General features: G+C 43.0%; 1 protein-coding gene across 5 annotated transcripts; it reads left to right on the top strand.

Annotated features, from left to right (window-relative positions):
* Positions 1–448: 448 nt before the first annotated feature.
* On the top strand, positions 449–26359 carry LOC135522347 (myelin-associated glycoprotein-like). 5 transcript variants are annotated; one of them, XM_064948505.1, is made up of 13 exons: positions 449–556; positions 13247–13382; positions 14462–14601; positions 14878–14953; positions 17148–17516; positions 17803–18099; positions 18557–18814; positions 20556–20816; positions 20948–21250; positions 21745–21844; positions 22517–22619; positions 23010–23063; positions 23761–26359. In XM_064948505.1, exons 4-13 carry the CDS (start codon positions 14908–14910, stop codon positions 23920–23922), a joined length of 1953 nt encoding a protein of 650 aa, XP_064804577.1. In that variant the 5' UTR covers positions 449–556; positions 13247–13382; positions 14462–14601; positions 14878–14907; the 3' UTR covers positions 23923–26359. The 5 variants fall into 5 exon arrangements, with proteins under 5 accessions (XP_064804577.1, XP_064804579.1, XP_064804576.1 ...); XM_064948504.1 differs by lacking the exon at positions 449–556 and adding an exon at positions 4892–5040; XM_064948506.1 differs by lacking the exons at positions 449–556; positions 13247–13382 and adding an exon at positions 4892–5040.
* Positions 26360–27497: the final 1138 nt, after the last annotated feature.

The following is a 27497-nucleotide window of genomic DNA, read 5'->3' on the forward strand; positions in this document are numbered from 1 at the left end:
CACATTTTGTTATGGCAAGTCGTGAGGATTGGTACTGTACAATGTAAGAAACCTGCTGCCACCTGCTTGGTACATCAGCTCCACCAGCACACCAGATGTTGCTGTGTCACCCTGCTTTTGGATAGATCAAATGATATGAAATCAAATATGCAAACTTTAAGAGTTATATAGATAATTATAAACCGAGTTGTTCGAGCCCTTTATGTGGATTGACTGAAAGCCATGGTATATATTGAAACGTGTTTCACAAAGGAAGCCAAACAGTCTTTTAGTCAATGTTATTCACTCACTACAACCTGCTTGACACTACAATGTAATGTTTTGCCTATATAAAGAAAGTGGTTTATGACAGATTTACCCAATGGGTATGAATATTACAAGTAATACAACTGATACAAAATTGTGTTTTCCCTTAGTTTTCTTTGATTCACCGAGAGAGAGGGAGAGAAAGAGGGAGGGAGTAGGAGAGAAGGCAGATGCCATAGGAGAGGAGGACTTGCTGGTTCTTATCTGCTGGGCATTTGAGTGCTTCACTGGGTGCATATCAACTGATGAGGTAAGAGCTATACTAAATGTATGGGACTTGTGTTCTTATGTTTGCTTTTAGCTTTAGATTACTAATCTCGATTTTATTGCAATTATGTTAATTGACTTTTATTGACTTTGATTACTATTGCTAATTGCATCAGTCTTTTCAGGGCTGTAATACCGAATGGTATTCTTGCGTAATCCTACTTTATTTGATAGTCGGCTGAAACGCTTCCATTGTATCCCATTGTGTTTGCCTTTAATACCTCACACTGTATTGCATGCTCTGTATCAGGGTACCATTACAATTCATTGGTTTTCACGAACAAGTTCACAAGGTATGGTTTGCGAGTTCAGCCTCGTGTCTCAAGGTGTTTTAGCACATGGTTGTTGGCAGTCACGTTCAGGCTTTGGTGACAGGATGAGTGTGGCACTGTGAGAGGGAGTTGGTGACCTTTTATAACATACGAGTTGTTTTCATGTGAAAGCTGCAGAGGTTTGGTACCAGTAAGGCTTTAGAAGCCTCGATATAGCAACGGAGCTTCTCTCCTCATCCGTGGTATTTTTTAAGGCTGAAAACAACATCATGACTCACACCACTTCATTAATGCTAAGGGGTGTACAGTATGTTGGCTTGGGTCTATTTGCAGCAGTGTAAGAGAACATCTAGGATAGCTAGATGGGTATGAGTGCTGTTTCATATCCCAACAAAGTTTTCTCTTATTCTGTTCTTATTCGAGAGGGTGATCCCATTTTTGCTTTTAGATAATAAGATGAGGTGCCTCAGGAGAAGGGTCCATTGGGACAATCAGTTTAAACAAATACAATTCAGTTGATCTTGGCATTATATCTCAGTATAGTTTACTTAATTCCCAAGATGAAGCCAGAATTGGGTATGAGGCAAAGTGGGGCACAGATTGGGGAGCAAATGTGCCTTGGGGAGTAATTCCTCCGTTCCACAGGGACACAAGCCAGTAGTGACAGTGGGTGTACAACAGACACATTCAATAATCTAGTGACCTGATTCCTTTGGACCCAATAATGGCTGGAACAGATGGACGTAATGACAACATGTTCATTTCTATGTCATAATGTCATGAGACTTCAATGATGGCAGAATGTAGCAGAAGGTTCTAGACCTGGGTTCAAATACTATTTGAAATCTTTCAAATACTTTGAGTGTTTGCTCTAGCCTGCATAAAGTGCCAGATGGGGCTTGCATTGTTTTGATTATTCTATTGATCCATTAAACCAGGCAACTTCAATAAATCATCAGATAAAGTATTTTATTTCAAACAGTATTTGATCCCAGGTCTGGAATGTACCAAGATAGCAAGCTAGTAGTGTCAGAAAATCATGAGAAATGTTAATCAATGAGAGAGAAAAATAATGAGTTTACGGATCAAAAAAAAAAAAAAAAAAAAAAAGAAATGATCAGTGAGAGTAGTACCATCAGAGCTTAAGTATTTGACTGTTGTACTGTTACAATCTCCACCCGACACAGCCAGAAGAGGACTGGCCACCCTTCAGAGCCTGGTTCTAGGTTTCTTCCTAGGTTCCTGCTTTTCTAGGGAGTTTTTCCTAGCCACCGTGCTTCTACGTCTGCTGTTTGGGGTTTTAGGCTGGTTTTCTGTATAGCACTTTGTGACATCGGCTGATGTAAAAATGGCTTTATAAATACATTTGATTGATGTCTCTCTACTGACACCCTGTATGCGTACCAATAACTTAATTTTTTATTTATTTAATTTATTTAAGTAGGCAATTCTTATTTACAGTGACAGCCTAATTGTAAAGACCCCCCGGCCAGACCCTCCCTTAACCCAGACGGCACTGGGCCAATTGTGCACCGCCCTATGGGACTTCCGATCACGGCCGGTTGTGATACAGCCCGGGATCCAACCCACGTCTTTAGTGACGCCTCGAGCACCGCTAGACTGCTGCTACACTTGGGAGGTCACAAATGACAACCATGCATCTCTCCTGTCCACCAAAGGTGGATGGGTAGGTGTGGATCCTTTCTCAGTGTGTGCTCTGCTCTCACCCTTTCTCCCTGGCCTGGCTATCTCTGTCCAGCAAGAGCCCAACCCCCCAAAAAATCATACACTACAATAGGGGGATATTGTGTGTGTGTGAGTGAGTGAGTGAGAGAGAGAGACTTTGTGTATTTGGTGATGGTAGTGGGTGATGATGGTGAACTAGAAGAAGCAGATGAAGAAACATGATTCACTTGAATGCTGCCATGACCAAACAATGGAAGACTAATGCGAGAAATCATAGAACAAGAAGGGTGATGGGTCGAATTAGCTAATGCCACCAGGAGAGAGAGAAATCCAACAAGAGAGAGAGAGGAGCAAGAGCAGAGAGAAAAGAGGATTGTTGTGATTAAAAGACAATTATCTGTGCACATCGACTTCCCAGTGTTGTGCGGTGTCAGGCTCGAGCTGTGCTGTTCTTTTCTCCCAGCAGGGCCTGGGAGACAATGGCTACTGTGTCAGGACAGGAGGGGGTGGTAGCAGGGTGGGTTGAAGGGGTGGAGAGAGGTTCAGTCAAGGGGCGCAGGGAGCAGCTCCCCTCACCATTGTGTTTTCATGCTCTATTATCTAAGGCCTGAGCAATATAGACTGTAAACGGAGTCTGAAAAGCATTAGGAACACCTGTTCTTTCTTTGACATAGACTGACCAGGTAAATCCAGGTGAAAGCTAGGATCCCTTATTGATGTCACTTGTGAAATTCACTTCAATCAGTGTAGATGAAGGGGAGGAGACAGGTTAAAGAAGGATTTTTAAGCCTTGTCACATTGAGACACGTTTGTGTATATGTGCCATTCAGAGGGTGAATGGGCAAAACAAAACATGTAAGTGCCTTTGAATGGGGTACGGTAGTAAGTGCCAGGCGCTGTGGTTTGTGTCAAGAACTGCAACGCTGCTGGGTTTTTCAACCTCAACAGTTTGTGTATATCAAGAATGGTCCACCACCCGCAGGACATCAGCCAACTTGACACAACTGTGGGAAGCAGTGGAGTCAACATTGGCCAGCATCCCTGTGGAACGCTTTCGACACCTCGTAAAGTCCATTCTCCCACGAATTGAGGCTGTTCTGAAGGCAAAACTGTGTGCAACTCAATATTAGGAAGGTGTGCCTAATATTGTATACACTCAGTGTATATCGCAATATCATAATTAATATTATTATCCGGATGTGGATATATCTGGATATATGCCATGTGCGTATGATTGGTTTTCAGCATTTCACCATATTTAGGCCTTTCCTCTGGCCCTCAAAACACATGTGAATGTTCTCATACTGCAGTTACAGTCACTGTAGTCAATGGGTCATGTTCAGAGGGCTCATATCATCCGTCACATCGTTATTGTTATGATTGTTTTTATCGTGAAATAAATGTTTGTAAATATAATGAACAACAATATAAAACGCAACAATGACAAGCTCATGAAAAATGGAACCAACTTTACATGTTGCATTTATATTTTTGTTCAGTAAATATATTGCCGGACCTTCCTTTATAGTACATTTGAGTTGTCAACCTTCATTCTTGGACAAGGTCATAGAAAATAGGGTTGGAGGAAAGAATAGGGCCTCTTGAGAACTGTAAGGGAATTTTTGACAATGTGTTCATGGTTTATGATCTGGTCACAAAGAAAGTGATGCAGTTTGAGGTCACATGCTCCTCACTGTGCCCTCAAAATCAGTTCAGTATGGTTCAGCCACAGGAGAAGTTTAGTGACTTTCATTATTCTCAATATCCAGCCGTTTAGAAGATTGTGGTGGCAAATGTATTGGTCAAGCCCTCTATTGGTTAGGTTAGGTGGCAGCTACAAGTACCGTAGCTATAGTTCAAAAAGGTCTATAGATTACATATAGACATGAGTGGCATATACTATATTAGCCTCTGAGAGGTCTTCTACCACAAAACAACAACCATTTCCATACAATGACATTGCTATTTAAATTCCCATCTCTATCTTAACCCTGTTTGTCCCCCTTCTCTGGCGTCCCTTCTTCCACCCCCTTTGGCGTAGTAGTGACCTCAAACAAGGACATTGCACTCCATCAATCCAAAACAAACGAATATGCTCGGACCCATCCAATGTTAAACCAATGGCCGTGTTGGATGGAAAGGGTCTTGGAGCTCAAAGCCTCACCCACATGTGTTGGGATGAGTGGGAACAGTGGAGGTCATTGTGGCCAGGGCGGTGCGGGGTGTGCATTTATGAATGGCTGGGCCTCGAGGCGAAGGCACAGAACAATGCTGGTACACTGAGGAGACTGATTTCCATATGGGAGAGAAGGAGGGAGGGCAGTTTATTCCTCCCCTCTTGATGGGGCATGGTACAGAGAGGGGCGAGAGGTCTCTTGATGGCAGCGTGAGCGGTGGCGTGATGGTTAGAGTATAGTAGTACATGTGCTTGTTGTTGGGGACAGGCTTGTTGGCACTAAGGCTAGAAGCCCAAGAGAGAAACGGCTGTGACACTCACCTGACTGCACAGGTGAGTAAAAGCTCTGAACAATATCATTTTCATGGAGTTAGTTGGAGTTAATTGGTTCATGGAGATAGTTGGAGTCAGTTGGTCCATGGAGTTAGTTGGTTTCATGGCCATGATTATTTAATGAAAGCTATTGACTTGGTTTCTCAGTGCTTCTTGGCCTCTCTATGTGTCATACCTTTTGTTAGAGATGTCTAGGTCAGTGGTTTTCAACCGGTGTGCAGAATTTCTTTGAGGGTGACCTGACCTGTGGAATTTTGACTTGGGAGCACCAGTGCGCTCAGCTAATACATTGACAATACATTAATACAATATTGGCATTGGCACATGGTTACATCTCTGTCATTGTTTTTAAGTCCAATGTGTTCAGGCCTCTTCATCAAGAGAAAAGTAATTTGTATAATTTTACTTTGCCTGCAAGAACCATTAGCACAGGCAAGTCTGATTAGACTGAGCTGTACCACAGCCTCTACCATAGAAACAAACCGACCATGGCTTTGTGTCCGTGGTTGAACCTTTATAATGCAGAAAACCGCTCCTCTCTAGCGCAAACCGTTCACAATGAAAGACCTATTTTACCTGAGCACATTTCATTTTTTTCTGCGGTGGATTCTTGGACGCTCTTAAAGGGGTAGCCTACAGCCTACAAGTGATTCATAATGAGTAAGGAACTCTGCAAACTATTTAAAAAAATTAAAATAACCCCTATTTAATCTATTTTTAAAAATTGTCACAGAAAATAGAAGATTTGTAGTATGGATCAGATTAGATGGAGGTCATTACCACTAAATAAATTAATAGGGGAATGTTAGGTTTTCTGTAGAAATGTTTATCACATGGAGGTGTGCCGCTGTTCATAAAAGTCTGGGAACCACTGGTCTAGGTGCTGACTTTGGATGAGTTATTACACCACTTATTACATCTTGCTTTTCTACAGTAATATTGAAGGTATGAGGAGCAGTGTCTGTATGATGGTTCAATGAGTCCTCATTAATACAGTGACACAGCAAATGTGTTTGATTTCAGTTGTTTTTCATTTAATACTCAGCGGCATGACTTGAAATTGATAAGACATTGAGAGTGAAACGAGAATGCGTCTTTTACCTTGTATTCGAAGGTGAGTGTGTAAGTGAAGTGGCAAATGAGCAAGTGAGTGATCTAGTGATTGAGTATTGTGTGTGTGTGTGTGTGTGTGTGTGTGTGTGTGTGTGTGTGTGTGTGTGTGTGTGTGTTTGCATTTGCGTGAGTAGGGGCTAGTGAAAGCCATGCAATAATCAAAGGACAGATTTTCCTCCAAGTACAACACAGAAATGAACAGTTCCTACTTTTACCAGAGCTTTTGCCAGTGTCTCACCACAATTACTTAGAATTCTGAAAGCAGATACAACAGCAGATGAAGATTCCAAATCTAAATTCGGACGGACTGTTTTGAGCTTATTGTGCCATAAGGTCCATGTGTCCTTTCTTTGGCTCTTCTCCTGTGTGACCGCTGATGCAAACAAAATACTTCATAGGAGTGAGGAACATGGTATTAACTGACACACTCCTTCAGTCTATATGTTGTACAAAAGGAAATAATAGCAGTGTGGGAAGGGATTTGGACATTGGGAAGGTTTGGGATTTGGACATTGGGAAGGTTTGGGATTCGGACATTGGGAAGGTTCGGGGGAGAATTGAAAATGGCGATACGTATCTTTCCGCAGTAGGTCTTGGCCTCCTGCCTGTGGGGCTATGCAGGTGACTGCTCTGTTTGTCGCCCCCTACTGGGCAGGGCGGAAGAGAGAGCACTCTAATGAGCGAGGAGGCCTGTGGCTCACCATCTGCCCACTGTGCTGGGACTGCATTTGGCAGCACTTTACTGGATACTGGTCCAGAGACACACGGCTGCCAGGTAGAGGATACACACATTAGTAAACACACACACAAATGCACTCTTGAATGCATGCAGGTGCACAAACACACACACAAATGCACTCAGAAAATACACCCCCGCATGCAAATCAAATCAAATGTTATTTGTCACATGGGGCCAAATACAACAGGTATTTCACCTTACAGTGAAATGCTTACTTACAAGCCCTTAACCAGCAATGCAGTTTTATGAAAAATAGCTACAAAAATAAGAAATAATAGTAACAAATAATTAAGAGCAGCAGTAAAATCACAATAATAAGGCTGTATACAGGGGGTACCTGTACCGAGTCAATGTGCGGGGTGACCGGTTAGTCAAAGTAATTGAGGTAATATATACATGTAGGTAGAGTTATTAATGTGACCATGATTAGATAATAACAGAGAGTAGCAGCAGCATGGGGATGGGTTGGGGGGGGGGGGGGGGGGCAATGCAAATATTCTGGGTAGCCATTTAATTAGATGTTCAGTAGTCTTATGGCTTGGGGGTAGGAGCTGTTTAGATGTCTCTTGGACCTATACTTGGCACTCCGGTACCCCTTGCTGTGCGGTAGCAGAGAGAAGAATCTATGAGTAGGATGGTTGGAGTCTTTGACCATTTTTAGGGCCTTCCTCTGACACCGCCTGGTATAGAGGTCCTGGGAAACTTGGCCCCAGTGATGTATTGGGCCGTACGCACACATACAGTACCAGTCAAAGGTTTGGACACACCTACTCATTCAAGGGGTTTTCCTCTATTTTTTTACTATTTTCTACATTGTAGAATAAAAGTGAAGACATCAAAACTATGAAATAACACATGGAAATATTGTAGTAACCAAAAAAGTGTTAAACAAATCAAAATCTATTTTATATTTGAGATTCTTCAAAGTAGCCACCCTTTGCCTTGATGACAGCTTTGCACAATCTTGGTATTCTCTCCACCAGCTTCATGAGGAATGTTTTTTTCAACAGTCTTGAAGGAGTTCCCACATATGCTGAGCACTTGTCGGCTGCTTTTCCTTCTCTCTGCGGTCCAACTCATCCCAAACCATCTCAAGGGGGTTCAGGTCAGAGAATTGTGGAGGCCAGGTCATCTGATGCAGCACTCCACCACTCTCCTTGGCCAAATAGCCCTTACACAGCCTGGAGGTGTGTTTTGTGTCATGTGTCATTGTCCTGTCCTTGAAAAACAAATGATAGTCTCACCTAGCGCAAACCAGATGGGATGGAGTATTGCTGCAGAATGACGTTGTAGCCTTGCTGGTTAAGTGTGCCTTGAATTTTAAATAAATCACCTACTGTGTCACCAGCAAAGCACCATCACACCTCCTCCTCCATGCTTCACGGGGGAAACCACACATGCGGAGATAATCTGTTCACCTACTCTGCATCTCACAAAGACACAGTGGTTGGAACCAAAAATCTCAAATTTGGACTCATCAGATTCAACAGATTTCCACCGGTCTAATGTCCATTGCTCGTGTTTCTTGTCCCAAACAAGTCTCTTCTTCTTGTTGGTGTCCTTTAGTAGTGGTTTCTTTGCAGCAAGTCAACCATGAAGGCCTGATTCACACAGTCTCCTCTGAACAGTCTCTAATGAACGTATCCTCTGCAGTAGAGGTAACTCTGGGTCTTCCTTTCCTGTGGCGGTACTCATGAGAGTCAGTTTCATCATAGCGTTTGATGTTTTTTGCAACAGGTCATGAAGAAACGTTCAAAGTTCATGAAAAGTTTGGATTGACTGACCTTCATGTCTTAAAGTAATGATGGACTGTTGTTTCTCTTTGCTTATTTGAGCTGTTCTTGCCATAATATGGACTTGGTCTTTTACCAAATAGGGCTATCTTCTGTATACCACACCTACCTTGTCACAACACAACTGATTGGCTCAAACGCATTAAGAAGGAAAGAAATTCCACAAATTAACTTTTAACAAGACACACCTGTTAATTGAAATGCATTCCAGGAGACTACCTCATGAAGCTGGTTGAGAGAATGCCAAGAATGTGCAAAGCTGTCATCAAGGCAAAGGGTTGCTACTTTGAAGAATCTCAAATATGAAATTGATTTTGATTTGTTTAACACTTTTTTGGTTACTACATGATTCCATATGTGTTATTTCATCATTTTGATGTCTTCACTATTATTTTACAATGTAGAACATAGTAAAAATAAAAGAAAAACCCTGGAATGAGTAGGTGTGTCCAAACGTTTGACTGGCACTGTACATGCACACACAGATACTGTACAGGCACTGTACATGTCACACCTACATTTTGTCATCATTTTACAGGTTGTAATTGTGGCCTTATAAGCAGTACTCTACCTCACACAGACTGTGTCATGTGGAGTGACGGTGGAGGGGTGGGCTTCTCACAGGCAGCTCTGAGTGCTGTGTGTATGGGAGGGGGGAGCGGGTGTGCTTTAAGACCATCTGCTCCTTGGAGTATTTTAGTGGGAGCCAGAGCTTGTGGACCAGTGCGCGTCACAGGCAAACAGCAACGCAAGCTGTGAGCTGGCCTGTTCCGGAAAATTCCTCCAGTTTCTGCCTCACAATGGGCAGTGTTCCGCTTACAGTGTTTCCTTTATTCATATGAGCCACCAGCGAGCTTCACATACATACAGTATATGATATTAAGAATACAAATTATCTTGGCTGAGCTGGCTCCTTCTCTTGAGGACAGTGGGGCCATTTGTTATTGGTTGATCATTTGGAATATGGAATATGAGTCATGGTAATATGGCAAGGTTACTGATTCTGTGTCGATAGTCTCATTGTTGCACTAGACATCGTGGACATAGTACACACTGCATATGGCCTAGTGTAGGCTATGATTTTCTCTTTGAAGAATAATTGTTAGAATGAAATTATAGGGCTAAGGATGCCTGTGATTATTCTGCCTATTTACTACTGTGTTAGCCTGTGGGGGCTGTATTATCCCAGCGCCATGTGAAACACTATGAAGAACAGGAGGAGTGGTGGAGTGTACACCTAGGGAGATTCTCAACTGATAAAAAGTAAGCTGTCCTCCTCTCCTCCGATAAACGATAAGTGGTGGAGGAGAGCGTCAATTCGTTAGTTGCCGAATGACGAAGTGTCCTCCTCCTAGATTATCTACTTCAGCAGAGGACGCACAAGAGCGTCCCAACGGCACCTAGCACGGAAGGGTTTTAACGTCCGCCACACCCCCTTTGAATCAGCTGTTGTTTTCTCGAAGGAGAAAAGCATGCACACTTTTAAAAACGATACACTACTTATCCTTTCACCTTTAAAATGTCTTGCACAACTAGCTACCTTTGTTTTTGAAATCACTTTACACATTTATTTGGGGATTCCACCCCTAGAAACATCATTTGCCTGATGACGCGCAAGTGGAAAAGGGGAAAAGGGGTCTCATTTCATACAAGCACATTTGTTTCCAGATATATCTCTATACCATTAACTAAAGTATAGCAGTTTGGAAATGTTGCTGTGCCAACATTGCTAATAATGGCAATGCGATAGTGGTCAGATTAGGAGATGAACATGCATAAAGTTGTGCCAAATTTTTGAGAATGACACAAATATTAATTTTCACAAAGTCTGTTACCTCATTTTGTATGATGGCAATTTGCATATACTCCAGAATGTTATTAAGAGTGATCAGATGAATTGCAATTAATTGCAAAGTCCCTCTTTGCCATGCAAATGAACTGAATCCCCAAAAAACATTGCATTTCACTGCATTTCAGCCCTGCCACCAAAGGACCAGCTGTGAGTGTGAGTGTTGACGACGACAAGGCTGGAGATCACTCTGTCATGCTGATTGAGTTCGAATAACAGACTGGAAGTTTCAAAAGGAGGGTGGTGCTTAGAATCATTGTTTTTCCTCTGTCAACCATGGTTACCTGCAAGGAAACAAGTGCCGTCATCATTGCTTTGCACAAAAAGGGCTTCACAGGCAAGGATATTGCTGCCAGTAAGACTGCACCTAAATCAACCATTTATCGGATCATCAAGAAATTCAAGGAGAATGGTTCAATTGTTGTGAAGAATGCTTCAGGGTGCCCAAGAAAGTCCAGCAAGCGCCAGGACTGTCTCCTAAAGTTGATTCAGCTGTGGGATCGGGGCACCACCAGTACAGAGCTTGCTCAGGAAGTGCATCTGCACGCACAGTGAGACGAAGACTTTTGGAGGATGGCCTGGTGTCAAGAAGGGCAGCAAAGAAGCCACTTCTCTCCAGGAAAAACATCAGGGACAGACTGATATTCTGCAAAAGGTACAGGGATTGGACTCCTGAGGACTGGGGTAAAGTCATTTTCTCTGATGAATCCCCTTTCCGATTGTTTGGGGCATCCGGAAAAAAGCATTTTCTGGAGAAGACACGGTGAACGCTACCATCAGTCCTGTGTCATGCCAACAGCAAAGCATCCTGAGACCATTCATGTGTAGGGTAGCTTCTCAGCCAAGGGAGTGGGCTCACTCACAATTTTGCCTAAGAACACAGCCATGAATAAAGAATGGTACCAACAAATCCTCTGGGAGCACCTTCTCCCAACCATCCAGGAACAGTTTGGTGACGAACAATGCCTTTTTCAGCATGATGGAGTACCTTGCCAAAAGTGGTAACTAATTGGCTCGGGGAACAAAACATTTATATTTTGGGTCCATGGCCAGGAAACTCTCCAGACCTTAATCCCATTGAGAATTTGTGGTCAATACTCAAGAGGCGGGTGGAGAAACAAAACCCCACAAATTCTGACAAACTCCAAGCAATGATTATGCAAGAATGGGCTGCCATCAGTCAGGATGTGGCCCAGAAGTTAATTGACAGCATGCCAGGGCGGATTGCAGAGGTCTTGAAAAAGAAGGGTCCACACTGCAAATATTGACTCTTTGCATCAACTTCATGTAATTGTCAATAAAAGCCTTTGACATTTATGAAATGCTTGTAATTATACTTCAGTATTCCATAGTAACATCTGACCAAAATATCTAAAGACACTGAAGCAGCAAACTTTGTGGAAATTGATATTTGTGTCATTCTCAAAACCTTTGGCCATGTCTGTACACTCTAAGCTCTGTAAATGTTTGAAATGACTTAGGAGGAAACCTCCCCCAAGTGGACACGTACATACACACACAGGCACACACACACAATGACCATGGCGCAGGGAAACACTGCTTTGTCCCAACAGAACGACTGCGAGTGGAGGAGGATGAGGGGATGGGGGAAGGAGAGAGGAGGAGGCGGAGAGGAAGGTCACATAGCTGTTGTGTCGCCGTAAGGGCCACAGTGCGAAGTGTGTTGGCACGCCGTGTGCCTCGTGTGTAGGGGTCTGTGGCATGCTGCACATTCATTTGTACAGGCTCCAGTCTGTGAATGAGGTATTCACTCTGACTCTACCAACCTTCCGCCACCCAGGCCTACTCAGCCCATCCTCAAGTGTGTTTGTGTAGGGATTCCCTTGAAAACATCCATGGCTTGGTGGATGTCATCGTTTGGCCTATGGCTTAATGGCTCTTGGAGACAGTGACTCACACTACTTAAACTGTAATAACCGTTCCACCATGAAATAGAAGTATTCTTTGTTGCGTTGATATGTAAGGGGTCCTTCTAGTTGCTTGCTGGACCATGTTGTCATCCCACATCCACAAACATACCTTATGCAGGAAAATATTTGGTGTGTGTGTGTGTGGTCCAACAGAACGCTCAAAACATTTTACAACACCAAATGTCTTATTTTTTTTGTAATAAAATAAGAACCGTTGTTGTTCGTTTTTAGATCAGAATCTCAGGTTTGCATCTTTTGGCTTAGTTTTTTAAATATTTACTCATTTTGTTTGCAAACGGTAGTCAACGTGGGCAGGGTACAATAACTAAAGCCTCTAACTGTGGGGATGTATGATTCCAATGGAACTGTTTGGAAATGGAGAACATTCTCATCGGTATGGGTATAAACCCAGTCATACTTATCTAGTCACACTCACTAGTCATAGTGATATTATGGCTCAACTTACATTCACCCAGAGGTCACTGGCTCTTTGTGGATACAGTAGGTCCTAGCAGGGAAGTTATCTAATGCTAGCAGGGTTCATTTGACCTGGTTGTGAGAGTCAAAAGCCTGGTCCATGGTCTGAGACAGAGAGACGGGCGATAGAGGAGAGGAATGCGTGTAGTGGGCCTAAGAAAAGACAGAGAAATGTTTGAATTCACATTCAAAACTACCCACCACACACATTCACCACAGCCTTCAGCTCACACAGTCTCTCTTTCCCTCTTTCCATCTCTCTCTCTGCCACTGTCCCTCTTTCTCTCCTCGTCCCCTGTCCTAGAATCCATAGAACCCGACAGACAGGATCTTTCCACCTGTGGAGTCCCACAAGGGAAGCACACGCTCGGGGAGAACGTAGGACCGACAGAACCCGAGGGAAGGAACCGAGAGGGAGCCGGAGCCTGGTGCTGAAGCTGGTATGAGGAAAGTTGTCTGTGGCTGGTCTCTGTGCTGGCCGTTTGTTTGCCAATCAATGGCTCTCGTTGTTGCTGGTGGTGTCAGTGCCCTGCTCTCCGGGCTATTATGTTCCTCCTGACATGGCTGATGTGTTGACTCTCAGCTCAGACACAGTCCCTCTCTTGGGGTTTTGTCTAATGCAGATGGTAGAGCTTGACGCAATGTTTTAGAAATGTTTTAATGGCATTGGCTATTATTGCCATAACCTAGAGCCTCATGGTTTGGTTTAAAGGGGTCCAAGTCAACTTTATAAGTGATCTGTATGTGGACCGTACATTTTACTTTGGATTTCAAATGTGTGTGTTATGTTAAGTGTTATGACACTGTTTGGAAATACGCATGAGCATGCTGTTTGTGTGCGTACAATCACTTGTTCGAGAACGGGATGTTCGTGTCCCTCAGCCCAGAATACCCTCTCCCTGTTGTTGCCAAACTGCATAAAACCAACAGAATTTGCCCTTATTTTCCGTAGGAACACAGCTTATCAGCCTATAGACTGTCTGGGGACGTAGTGATGTGTTAATCATGGAGCTCTCCAACACAATCCACTCTTAGGCCCACCATCTGCAGCCACCGGCTGCTCGGAGGGAGGCTAAAGACAAGTCGTTGCCTCCATAGCATCATGGATGACATACAGGGGGAGACACAGACTGGTATATACAGACTAAATGGTCCAAACAACCAACGGACCAAATGATGATGGTTGACGCCATGATGTCATGTAGTGGATAAGGGCCTAGGGACTAGGGTATTGAGTCATGGTTCTGAACAGGGCCCAACAGTGACTGTCTGTCAAAGACCTGGGACTTACGTATGAATAGCCTAATGAGTGACTTTACAGGCACTCACACCACGGCGCCCGAACAGGTGCCGTCTGAGTGAGAGCGGGAGAGAGAAAGAGAGAGTGTGCGTCACCATATCTATGTGCCAGTGCCTGTGAAGAACCCGAAGAGTCCGTCTCAGGCAGCAGGGCTGATGACATCGCCTGATGCTCATGTCAATTGTTGTGTGTGTTTTTTGTTGTTTTTGTTTTTTACAGAGAAGATAAGGGAGAGGGCTGTTGATGTGTCTGGGTGTGATTGGCCGCCCTCTAGTGAACATTACTACTACTGCTACCACCAAGCTGAGGAATCAGACATTTTCTGTCTTGGCTACTTTTCGCCCATTGAGCAATTCAAGGTAATAGTCAGTAATGTCTACTGTCTTTTTACACACAATCATATTGACTTTTGCCATTGTTACCTGAGATAAAAGCAACATAGGCTAATTATAATATATTTTTTAATGTATCATTTAACCATTGCATTTACATGTCACCACTACTGACATTAGTTATATGTCACTATATTGGCATATTCAAAATATATCACTTAGCATTGGGCTCCATTGGTCCAGAACAGAATGGTAAAGGGTGAAGTTGTGGCTGCGTAAATTGAGGTCTGATGTCTGTTGCAGAGGTCTCCGGTTCAGGGTTAAATAGACACCATGTGGTGTTTGGAGCTGCTTCTGCCAGTGTTGCTAATCATCAAAGGTAAGACTTTTATGTTTCTCATTCCCTATTCAGTGTGAATAACTACTCGATTACACCACAACTCAGACTGGGGAAATTCATTTCAAGACGACAAATGTAATACTAGAAACGAAGTAATCCAGAAACAGTTAAAGTCGAAGTTTACATACAGTTGAAGTCGGACGTTTACATACACCTTAGCCAGATGCATTTAAACTCAGTCTTTCACAATTCCATTTAATCCTAGTAAAAATTCCCTGTCTTAGGTCAGTTAGGATCACCACTTTATTTTAAGAATGTGAAATGTCAGAATAAAAGCAGAGAGAATGATTTATTTCAGCTTTTATTTCTGTCATCACATTCCCAGTGGGTCAGAAGTTTACATACACTCAATTACTATTTGGTAGCATCGCCTTACTAACTTGTGTCAAACATTTAGGGTAGCCCGCCACAAGCTTCCCACAGTAAATTGGGTGAATTTTGGCCCATTCCTCCTGACAGAGCTGGTGTAACTGAGTCCGGTTGTAGTCCTCCTTGCTCGGACATGCTTTTTCAGTTCTGCCCACACATTTTCTATAGGATTGAGGTCAGTGCTTTGTGATGGCCACTCCAATACCTTGACTTTGTTGTCCTGAAGCCATTTTGCCACAACTTTGAAGTATGCTTGGGGTCACTGTCCATTTGGAAGACCGATTTGCAACCAAGCTTTAACTTCCTGACTGATGTCTTGAGATATTGCTTCAATATATCCACATCATTTTTCCATGATGCCATCTATTTTGTGAAGTGCACCAGTCCCTCCTGCAGGAAAGCACCCCCACAACATGATGCTGCCACCCCCGTGCTTCACAGTTGAGATGGTGTTCTTCAGCTTGTAAGCCTCCTCCTTTTTCCTCCAAACATAATGATGGTCATTACGGCCAAACAGTTCTATTTTTGTTTCATCAGACCAGAGGACATTTGTACGACAAAGTACGATCTTTGTCCCCATGTGCAGATGCAAACCGTAATCTGGCTTTTTTATGGTGTTTTTGGAGCAGTGGCTTCTTCCTTGTTGAGAGGCCTTTCAGGTTATGTCGATATAGGACTCGTTTTACTGTGGATATAGATACTTTTGTATCTATCTTCACAAGGTCCTTTGCTGTTGTCCTGGGATTGATTTGCACTTTTCGCACCAAAGTACATTAATCTCTAGGAGACAGAACGCGTCTCCTTTCTGAGCGGTATGACAACTGCCTGGTCCCATGGTGTTTATACTTGTGTAGTATTGTTTGTACAGATGAACGTGGTTCCTTCAGGCATTTGGAAATTGCTCCCAAGGATGAACCAGACTTGTGGAGGTGTACTATTTTTTTCTGAGGTCTTGGCTGATTTCTTTTGATTTTCCCATGATGTCAAGCAAAGAGGCACTGAGTTTGAAGGTAGGCATTGAAATACATCCACAGGTACACCTCCAATTGACTCAAATGATGTCAATTAGCCTATCAGAAGCTTCTAAAGCCATGACATCATTTTATGGAGTCTTCCAAGCTTTTTAAAGGCACAGTCAACTTAGTGTATGTAAACTTCTGACCCACTGGAATTGTGATACAGTGAAATAATCTGTCTGTAAACAATTGTTGGGAAAAATTACTTGAACAAGGTAGATGTCCTAAGCGACTTGCCAAAACTATAGTTTGTTATCAAGAAATTTGTGGAGTGGTTGAAAAACGAGTTTTAATGACTCCAACATGAGTGCATGTAAACTCTCGACTTCAACTATATGCAATTGCACTGTAAAACTGATTTGGTGGTTTTACTGCATTGACCCAGTTGACCTTTAGAGTGTGTCAAACTTACAGCAAACAACACTAAAACAAACAGGTACAGAGTAGATACAGGTTCCAACTGTCACACATGGCAGCAGGGAATTAGCCTAATGTTCCAGTGCTTTCTGATGGCTGGCTGGCGCCCAACTTGACTCAACCTTGTCCCTATCACTTAAACAGTGGTGCCATATGCTTCCTCCACATAGGGTCTCTGCTCTTACCATCTCAACCAGGGAGAACATCATGATATCATCCTCTGTTCTCTCTATCTGTTCATCTTTTCTCAGTGATTCCATTTGAAACTGTAGATGTATTGTAGATTGACGGGTCATTGATACAGTATATAATTTCGCTCTCAATATTTCCATTTCCAATCTTTGTCCCATATCCCTCCTGCCCTCCCTCAGATGTCAGTGGCCAGTGGAATGTATGGATACCCAGGGACATCTCGGCCATGACCAACTCCTGCGTGGTCATCCCCTGCACATTCATGTACCCGTCCAGTATCCGGCCGTACCGCGGCACCCACGGCATCTGGTACTTTGGTCAGCCCTACCCCCAGCTCTTCCCACCTGTGGTGATCAAGACGCGCACAGACATCGTACATGAAAGTTACAAAGGGCGTACCAAGCTCATTGGGGACCTGCAACAGAGGAACTGCACCCTGCTCATCAGTAATATAGGTACAGAGCACTCAGGGAGGTACTACTTCCGTGCCGACCTGGGCGGTGCCAACATCTACACCTACCCAGACTTCTCTGAGCTCAAGGTGCTGGGTAAGCCTGCTGAGAGGTTATGTTTACAATTGTTTACAATTGAATTTGTCACATTTAAGGGCTGGACTGCCCTCGCCTCGTACCATATCTGTTTGTGCTGTCTTTCCAACGACTGTGGACACTGTTTTGCATGACAATGACAGTAGGAGTTGGCAAGCCCAAATATATCTGGGACCAGGCCAGATATATAGCTGGGATTATAATTATTATAGTTTTAATGAGAATTGGTAAATATTGTGAAATGGTGAATCTTCACTCATTCGCTTATATCCTCTCTGTCCCCCAGACCAGCCCAACATTGACATCCCTGAGGAGATAGTCGCTGATGAGAATCTGGAGTTGACGTGCTATGCTCCAGACAATTGTCCAGAGAATAGCCCAGAGATCCAATGGATGTATACAGACTACCTGCCTGAAGCCGAGTATACCTCAGACTACGTTGAAGAGAGCAACACAGCCATGCTGACCAGCACGCTCATCTTCACCCCCAGGCCCATACACAATGGTCAGCTGCTGGGCTGCAGGGTCTACTACCCCAACACCACCCTGGTCTATGAGAGACTCATCTCTCTGGATGTCAAGTGTAAGTGACCAACTGACTGTTGTCACCGAACCTGTAGCTTTGAATCCTCAAATTCTGTGAGAAGCGTGTCATTGGGACACAACAGGGGGCACATTATGTAATGTGGGGGATTATATTAATAAAGAAAAACTAATCTTGCCGACTACGCCAAATGTAAATGAGCAGTGTTACACATATTTCTGATATACACATTGTAGAATCATTGTCAATATCTACAGTCATCCATTATTCTACATCTAAAGTAGAAGGATAGTAACTTCATTTAGAAATATATTGCAAGATTGTGACATGGTATGCATTGGGTATGTTAGCCTGGCATCCAAACCTGTTTGTCTACGTTTCACCTTTTGTTTTTCTTTGAAACAATGATGAGTGCAGTGTTAGGTCGGGTTTAACCAGGTTATACACTTGTCACATTTAATAGTCTAACCCCACCTTCTCCTTCCTCTCACCCCAGATGCCCCTTGCTCGGTGTGGGTGAACGTGTCCGTGGAGGTGATGGAGGGCAGCTCGGTAACACTGCTCTGCGAGGTGGACAGTAACCCTCCTCCCAGGATCTCCTGGCTGTTTGGGGACCAGGAGCTGCTGTGGGACACGGCTTCGAACGCCTCGCTCTCCCTGGAGGACTTAACTCCCTCTCAGGGGGGCATCTACACCTGCGTGGGAGATAATGGCTACGGCTCCATGAACACATCCATGTACCTGGCTGTCTTGTGTAAGTGTCATTGTGCAACATGGTGTTTCAAGAATAATAAAAAATAGTTACATTTAACCATTGCAGTTATACAGTATGTCAACCAAGCTGACATTTTAGTTTATGTCATTTGCAGTGACATATGTGACTGACCGACTTGGTTCGGTCTTATTTAGTCAAATTTGAAATGGTGTTTTTTATATTGGATAAAAGTAAAGACTCGGAGCTAGAAAATAGTATATCACACACTGCAGTTGAGGAACAATGGGAAAGTCATTCTGCTTTAAAAGTTGATAAACTTATAACCTCACTTCTAAGAAAATGACACTTGAATGTTTTGGTAGTCCTACTGGAGAGCTCTTCTTTGTCTACACCCATTAAGCATTGTTCACACCTTCTTAAGACATAGCCCCACCCATCTCTTTAAGGATTCACACGTGAGGCAAGATTTCAAGACTAAAGGCTGGTCTACCAACATGTCTGTAAACAGTTATCAATTAATTATTCCAGGAAAATAAACTCACAAAAAGATCATTATTTACAAGTTAACGGTTCGCTAATTACAGAAAATAGCTTACGGTTGTGAGTGTAAAAGCATGGCATTCTACCAGAGAATTTTAGAACTTGGACACTGTCTCGTTGGTCTAACGTTATATCGGACTATGGTGCAGTTCATGCTGTTCTTCACATTACAGTCTCTGGTAAACACACACTATATCAAATAAAATCAAAGTTTATTTGTCACATGCACAAATAATGCACAAATAAACTGTACAAGGAAATGGTTACTTGCATAGTGGAGTATTTTGTTTAGACATGTAGATAACTAGCTAGCTAGCTAAACAATGAAACATTATCCCAACTCATAGCATTAGTACCCTGCATGAATCTACAGGTAGCTAAACTAGAAAATGGCTCTGAGATACGAATAATATTACTACACAGTTAACAGTACGCTTTAACTTGCAATGAAAACGACTTCCTGACAAAATTAGAAATGTATAATATCTGAAAATGTAGCTAGCTTTACTCTCTTACCTGTATACAGTACATGGATGAATGCTTCTCCCTCTCTGTCACGGATGACATGGTTGCCCTTAGTTTTGGAGATGTAATCCAGAGACAGGTGTTTTACACAACAGACTGTTTTCTTTTCGACTCCCTCCGCATTTGCTATCAAACGCCTGAATTTTCTCCATCTCCTTAGCTATCATATTCTGCTTCTATTGGGAATTACACTGATTTCAAAACTCGGTCCTCCAGAAAGTGTAAAACTATCTTTCCAAAACAAATCTGCTTAAGAAAAGATTACCTAGACATACTGAGCAGCTCATTATAGACAGAAGCATGCTACATGGCAGATAAATCCGAACTCATCTCTCAGCCTGTCCAGCCCACCCATTATCTCAGCCAATCATGGCTAGTGGGAAGGTTCCTGACTTTTTCCGTGACTAAACCAACTAGGCTCGTAATTTAACAATTGTATTCATATTTACAGATGGCATGCACGTTTGTTATTAAGGCACATGAAAGTTCACATGATCAAGAAGGCATTTCTGCACCAAAACGTATTTTGATTTAAAAAATTCAATGTTTGCAGTCAAATGCCTCTCCTGTGAAGTAGTGATGCGCAATATATATAACGATGTATTAGACATGTGATAAACCTGGCCCATAGCTTCTTGCTCTTGTTTATACACAGTAAAACATTTTAACTCCTTTCATATAACTCTACCTTTCATCCCCTCTATCCTCCCTGCAGACCCTCCCAGTGAGCCAGTGGTAAACGGCTCCATGACCGTTTTGGAAGGTTCCTCCATCTCCCTGCAATGTAGCACCCAAGGCAATCCCGCACCCACCCTCACCTGGCTGAAGGACGGGGAGCTGGTGGGCACCATCACAGCCGAGGAGGTGTCTGTGCTGGAGCTTCTCGAGCTCACCCCTCAGGGAGACGGACAGTACCGCTGCCTGGCAGAGAACGAACACGGACGAGCCAGCAGCTCCCTCAACATCACTGTGGAATGTGAGTGGGTCATCATGTCATGTGGTATCATAACATATCATATCGTATTGTACCACCTACATTACACCACGCTACACCATGCCATCCCACTCTACATGTCAGTCATATCCTTACCTCCACCCTCTCTTCAGACGCTCCTGTCCTTCTGGAAGAGTCCAAGTGCACGGTGGTGAGGGAGGGAGTCCAGTGTGTTTGCATGGCTACGGGTAACCCTGAGCCCATCATCGAGTTCTACCTCCCCGACAAGAACATCACCATCAACGACACGGACGGACGCTACAACTACTACACGCACACGGACGGCCACACGTCCACGGGCATGATAAAACTACGGGAGAAGGGCGAGCGCCTGGGCAACGGTGCTGTCAATGTGCACTGCAGCATTAGCAACATATACGGGTCGGAGAGCTTTCATCTGGAGTTACAGCAGGAGAGTGAGTACACAAGTTCAGGTTTATGTTTAAACACAGAAACAAACGTTGTATAGCCAAGCATACATGAGAGATTGTACTGAAATTAGAAGTGTAGTACCTTTATATGATGTAGTACCTTTATATGATATCTAGATTGACTGTATAAGTAAGAGCATAAACTGGCTACCCCATTGGCTTGATATGGCAATGGCATTATCTTGAATGTTTTTTTATTTTATTTTACCTTTATTTAACTTGGCAAGTCAGTTAAGAACAAATTCTTATTTTCAATGACGGCCTAAGAACAGTGGGTTAACTGCCTGTTCAGGGGCAGAACGACAGATTTGTACCTTGTCAGCTCGGGGGTTTGAACTTGCAACCTTCCGGTTACTAGTCCAACGCTCTAACCACTGTAAATATGTTATATATGTAAATATGTTATAGTACCAGGACCTTGCTAAACAGTATTTATGTTTCTATATTGTCTTCAATATGATGTTCTTGTCCGATGTTAGAGAAGTACATGATGGCAGTGATTGTTGGCACCATCGGTGGAGTGGCTGTCATCGCCTTCATCATCGCAGCAGTGAGATATGTGGGCCATAACAACAAGAAGTGAGTATCCACCCTTCACTAACTGTGACAGGGTTCGATGCGAGTTACAGGTACAGGTCATTTCCTGTTTGAATTGACGATAAGGAAACACTTCAGCCTCGCCATCCATTCTAAAACACCTCTGTATTCATGAGTGAATGATTGATCGATGAACGGACTTGAGAATCATTAGTCATAATTTATGCTAACGCCAGAGCGAGTTCAATTAATTTGCCATCCCTAGTCACATTTCTGGAATACTCTGAGATGGAGATCCAAAATGGCTGCCTGGTGGATTGGGTTAGCAAGCCAGACTAACCGTGGCCTATAGTTTGCAGGCTCAATTCCCTGCTTTGATACTGCTTTGTACCCTTGACCTGCTATGCTAAAAATACAGCCACGGTAGCCTACTTAACTAAGGTGCTTCAGCATTATACCATTACATCACATTCCGACAAAAGCTTTTACTGAAAGTCGCTCCAAGAGAGGGTGTCGGCTCAACCGCAACTAAACCCATGAACCAATAACCACAACCATGAACGTCGACCACAACCATGAACCATGGGCCTGTAGATTATTAACTGTGTTGGGATGCAGGCCCTTGTTTTAAAATGGATGCCCAGGCTTGGAGTGTCGCCCTGAGTTAGTTAGTGGCCATGAGACCGAGTCTGATCTTGTGACTCCACCCCCCAGAGAGAATGGCAACCCTGGGCAGGACCTGGTCTCTAAACTGGAGAACCCAGCGTTGTACTACAGCACAGTCAAGAAGGACAAACAATGTCTGAGGAAGAAAGTGGTGAGACATGTTGATGATGATGACTATAATGATGATAATGACCATTCTCAGATCTGTCTTAAACGTGAGAATGATAGCTTACCCGTTGCTGATACTGAAACTATACTATACCCATTCAATTCATGTCCTATTTTTGATGTAAAGTAAGGTTCATTCCGTGGAGATATTCATAAATAATCAAAAACCTATATGACCTCTTATGTTAAAGAGAAAATGTAAACTTCCCCAGTCAACTACTGGCCTAGCCTGAGAATCCCAGTACCACTATAGCAATCTATCACAGTACCACTGGTGTAGCTGCCACCATAGACTTTCCAGACCACTGTTTTCTGCTTCATCGCTTCTCTGCGTTCTTCTGTCTCTGTTTTCTCTTCCCTTACTCTTGCACAGCTTAAGACAGAGCTTCTGGGCTCAAAGTTTAACTCCATTCTAGAGGAGAGCACGGTAAGGTTCCTAAACAACCCAGCCTCAATCCCAAGTCCAAGTCTCAGTGGTAGACAGCATCCCTCACACATCACAGACAGCAAAATTATACGATGGCCCAAATTTGGCTCTAATCTACAATATTACGACTTACCATTTTACCCAGTTAACCACTTGGTGTTACGGTCCTGAAGTGGATCTGTAGCATGAAATGTGCAGACCTTGCCTGGCAATGTGGCCCACATTCAGACCAAAAGTAACTATGGGAAATTCTTTGGGCCACATAACTCAAGCCAGAGATGGCCCATAAGCAAAGTGCCAACCCTCCCCCAGTTTGCATCTCCAACATTTGGACCAGATCTGGGCCATATGACTCATTGTGGTGCCAGAACGGAGCCACATTGTATGTGTCACAAAACAACCAGATCTGGCCCACAGTCGTCTGCTGTCTGAGATCAGCTTCCATGTGCTCTATTGCCTTTGATTTCCACTACTATTGTTGCACGGCTGCCTTGATACTAACAGGATATGCTAAACAGCCTCAATCTCCTTGTCTTACGCCTCTGCTCACCAATAACTACTAACCCTCCTTTCTCCTCTCTCAATGTCTGTCATGTTATCCCTTTATACTCTGAATGTTCTGAGGTGTCAATGGCATTGGTGGCACTGTGCTGATATAACCTGTGATTCTGAATCTCTCTTTCCGTACCTTCAACAGGGAGAAGACGGGGATTATCAACCTGTGGGCTCTATGGCAGACCTGGAGAGGCAAGAGCTGAATTACGCCGCCCTGCAGTTTCTCGGGGGGCGCTCCAGGGATGGGGGGGCTTCAGGGAGGGGGGATGACGGCAGCGACTACACCGAGATCAAGGCCAAATGAATCGCGATCCTTCCCTGACCCATCGTCACCGCGGGACACAGTGGCAGCCATGTTGTCACCCCCCTCCTCACATCATTCGCCCCCCTCTTCAAACGTCTTCCCCCCCTCCCCCGTAGACACCATCCCCAACCTTCACCGTCACACCAAGAACTCCCATCGTCTCCGCCCGTCCCCGAATCATCTCAAATGACGTCCCCGTTAGTCGACCCCCAAGCCTCCAAGGGGAACCCCAGTCACATCTCGCCACCCAGGACTGCTGGTAGCTACTTGCAGGGTCAGAACACGGCCCAGTGGACAATGTAAAAAGATCTTTGTATTATCAGCAGCTGTCGGTCTCCAGGCTCTTACTCTACTGTTCACAGTCAAACAATTCCCTCACAACAGCGTTAGTTACTGTACTGTATCATCTAGATTCAACGTTGCTATTTCCATCTCTACACCATTAATTGTTGGCATTGCTTTTCTGGGGCTCCCCTTCTGTATGTCACCCTGTATCATACTCATAGCTAGCCTGGTCAAACCAGATTGAACGCTGCGCTCACCAGTTTTCCTGTGAAACGCAGCGCAATCAGTTTGGATACCAAGCTAACTGTCTAGATCCGTCCATTATAGTTCTTCTCCACTGTGTCCGCTGCCAGTCGAAGTGTCAGGGAAAGGGGTGTGTTTTGTGCTTTTTCTTTTCTTATCTCTATTTCTGACCCTGGATCTGGAGGAAATGAGGGATCTCTTCTCTCTTCCTGATCCAGTGGTTGTCAACGCTGACCAGTGTTCAACAAACATTAGGCCTGGTACACATCCAATTGAAGCCTGTCATCTTCATCTCACATATTCTGTTCCCACATATAGTTCAATAGTGATGTGTGCTGTGACTCCGTGGCTTTTGATGATGATGAGAAATGAATATTTCTTTGATTTTATATAAAGAGAGAGAATGGATACTCTTAGAGGTTTGTCGAGCTCGTACAAGAAGTGGCCTGATTTTTTTTGTTTTTATGCATTATAAGCACTGATTGCATTGTGTTTTGCTCTTGAGGAAATATGCCGGGGTAACACAGAATGTTCTATTTATGCCGTTGCCCATGATTCAATTACTAGTACTTTTTGGACGATGTTTTGCTAAGGGTAAGTGTTAACTTATCCTTAAATGGGAACCAATGGATTAGAATACATTTTTGGATCAATCTGGCATACATGACTCCACTGTAACACTCGCACAGCAGGACAAAATGTATCTCATTGAGACAATGTGTGTGTGTGTGTGTATGTAAACAGTGCTGAAAGATCAGCGAACACTGATCACTGTGGCTGTTTCAAAAGATCACTTTACCTGAGACCGCTTCTCACAAAATGTCTACTTCAATGGTTGTGAAGTGTGAAATCCATGCCTAATCCTATAGGGTTGTATCAGATGAGGCATTTGAGTGGCACAACATTGAAGTTTGTTATACCAGTTGGTTGTGCTATTCAAATATACTTGATCAACTCATGTAATGTCATCTCCAAGCTCACTAATGGCAACACTAGATAACAATGACTCTTAATACAATATTAATACGCTGCATATGAATGGGTAAAAGGATACCAGTATACATTATGTAAATAAATACCCTGCATGACTATTATGCTGTCAGCCATATGTGTAAATACACTACGGTATGTACATGCTCACTATTGCAACAATGGTTTACACAGGCAAGTCGGATACAGGTTCGGTAACACTTTAATAGACTTCTCTGTCATAAGGGTGACATAACGCTGTCATAACATGTCATTTTCGGTCATGAAAACTGATGTCAAAATACTGACAACCCTTTACACTGTCATGACACAAATTGGTATTTATGTAAATTAGTTGGCTAGCGGTATGCTAAGCCAATAACCCGACTGAAGCAAAGATTTGTGTCATGACAGTGTCAAGCTTATATCAGCTGTCATGACTGTTAATAACATATTTTATGTAATTGTTCTGACATGGTTAAGTCACTAGACCTAATGGCAGAGCGTTCAAGATGTGTTGCCCAACATTGAGACATGCCAATATGGACATCCGTTTAGTAACACTTACTGTCGTCAGTTCTCTTGAATGCCTCATGGGGGGGGTTTATTTCTTTCTAAACCTGGGAACAAAATGGAGAAGCGTTGTTCATGTCTCCTCTAATTTGTTTGTCACATAGTGTGTTGTAAAGCAGATTTGTACTTTCTTTACTTTGTGGTATTCATTATTATTATTGTGATGTTTTTTTTTTATATCTTTGACACAATAATTCCGATCAGAATTCTGCAATCCTTCTGCAAATTAGCAGTTATTACTTAATGACAACAAGAGCTCTATGATGATGTTTGATCATTCTCTTTCTTTCACAAGTCTGTCCCGCCTCAAGCAAAGCCATCTTTCTTTGGGTCCAAACAACAAATAAATAAAGTAAACAACAGAGAATGTGACCAGTTCAGTTTGTTATCTATATATAGTTTATATGATTTCTCATACCCAAAACAGTATGGAAAATACACCCTGAAAACATTCTATATCTCCATGTATTAGTATGACTTTATTAATACAGTATGTAACAGTTATTCCCCCCACACCACCCCTCATTGTTTGCAGTAGCTACATCTCACAAAGCTTTATTTTAAACCATTTCACTTGATAATATTTGCTACATAGTTGAATATGAGGAAGATAAAAACTTGTAGCTTCCTAATGTGCTTTTACATAAAATGCACAATTCGTCTATAATATATATTTTTTTGTGCAAAAATACTGTGACATTATTCTAAAAAAAGAGGTTGAATTATTTCACTTAAAAAAAGCTTTCAGGCGTAAAAACAAAACAAAAACAACGTATTGCAATAGAAAAGAATTGGAATTGAAAAAAAAGCTAAATCAAGCCTCTGAACCAAATGCTAAAATAAAATAGAAGTTTATCACAAGCAGAGGATCATTATGGATTCGGGGTGATGAGGTCATTTTCGGGAGACAAGTCTGCTTTGTCCAATGAGACAAAGAGACAAATCTTCTGTTCACCCTTTTGCTATTTAAGTCACAGAAACACTGTTAACTGACATGATTTTAGAGCCAATTTGTGCAGTACTGAAAGAAGTAGAATAAAGGAAGCAGCTACAGTATGTTGCAACCTGTTTATTAAGATTGATATTTTTATTTATTTATTTTACCTTTATTTAACCAGGCAAGTCAGTTAAGAACAAATTCTTATTTTCAATGACGGCCTAGGAACAGTGGGTTAACTGCCTGTTCAGGGGTAGAACGACAGATTTGTACCTTGTCAGCTCAGGGGTTTGAACTTGCAACCTTCCAATTACTAGTCCAACACGCTAACCACTAGGCTACCCTGCCACCCTGGGGATAGCCTATATCACTTTATTGGTCAGTTGCACTCAAGGTCCAACCAAAATGTGACTTCCTTTTTTAAGCCAACCCCTCCGAAAGACACACATACATACACATACAGAAATATTTTGGAGAGGTGTGGGGGGGCTGCCACAATTTGCGGCAGGTTGATATTTGAAGAATAGAGCGAATTTCGCTAAATGGGTTAGCTGCAGAGATGTGTAGT

The sequence above is a fragment of the Oncorhynchus masou genome, chromosome 30 (genome assembly GCF_036934945.1).
Source record: "Oncorhynchus masou masou isolate Uvic2021 chromosome 30, UVic_Omas_1.1, whole genome shotgun sequence".
Taxonomy (NCBI): Eukaryota; Metazoa; Chordata; class Actinopteri; order Salmoniformes; family Salmonidae; genus Oncorhynchus; species Oncorhynchus masou.

Bases quoted from the DNA above. Each gene is read 5' to 3' on its own strand.
- LOC135522347 (XM_064948505.1), top strand. From the start codon at position 14,908: ATGTGGTGTTTGGAGCTGCTTCTGCCAGTGTTGCTAATCATCAAAG. The intron at 18,815-20,555 runs GTAAGTGTCATT...TCCTCCCTGCAG, and splicing joins CATGTACCTGGCTGTCTTGT to ACCCTCCCAGTGAGCCAGTG. The intron at 20,817-20,947 runs GTGAGTGGGTCA...CCCTCTCTTCAG, and splicing joins CCTCAACATCACTGTGGAAT to ACGCTCCTGTCCTTCTGGAA.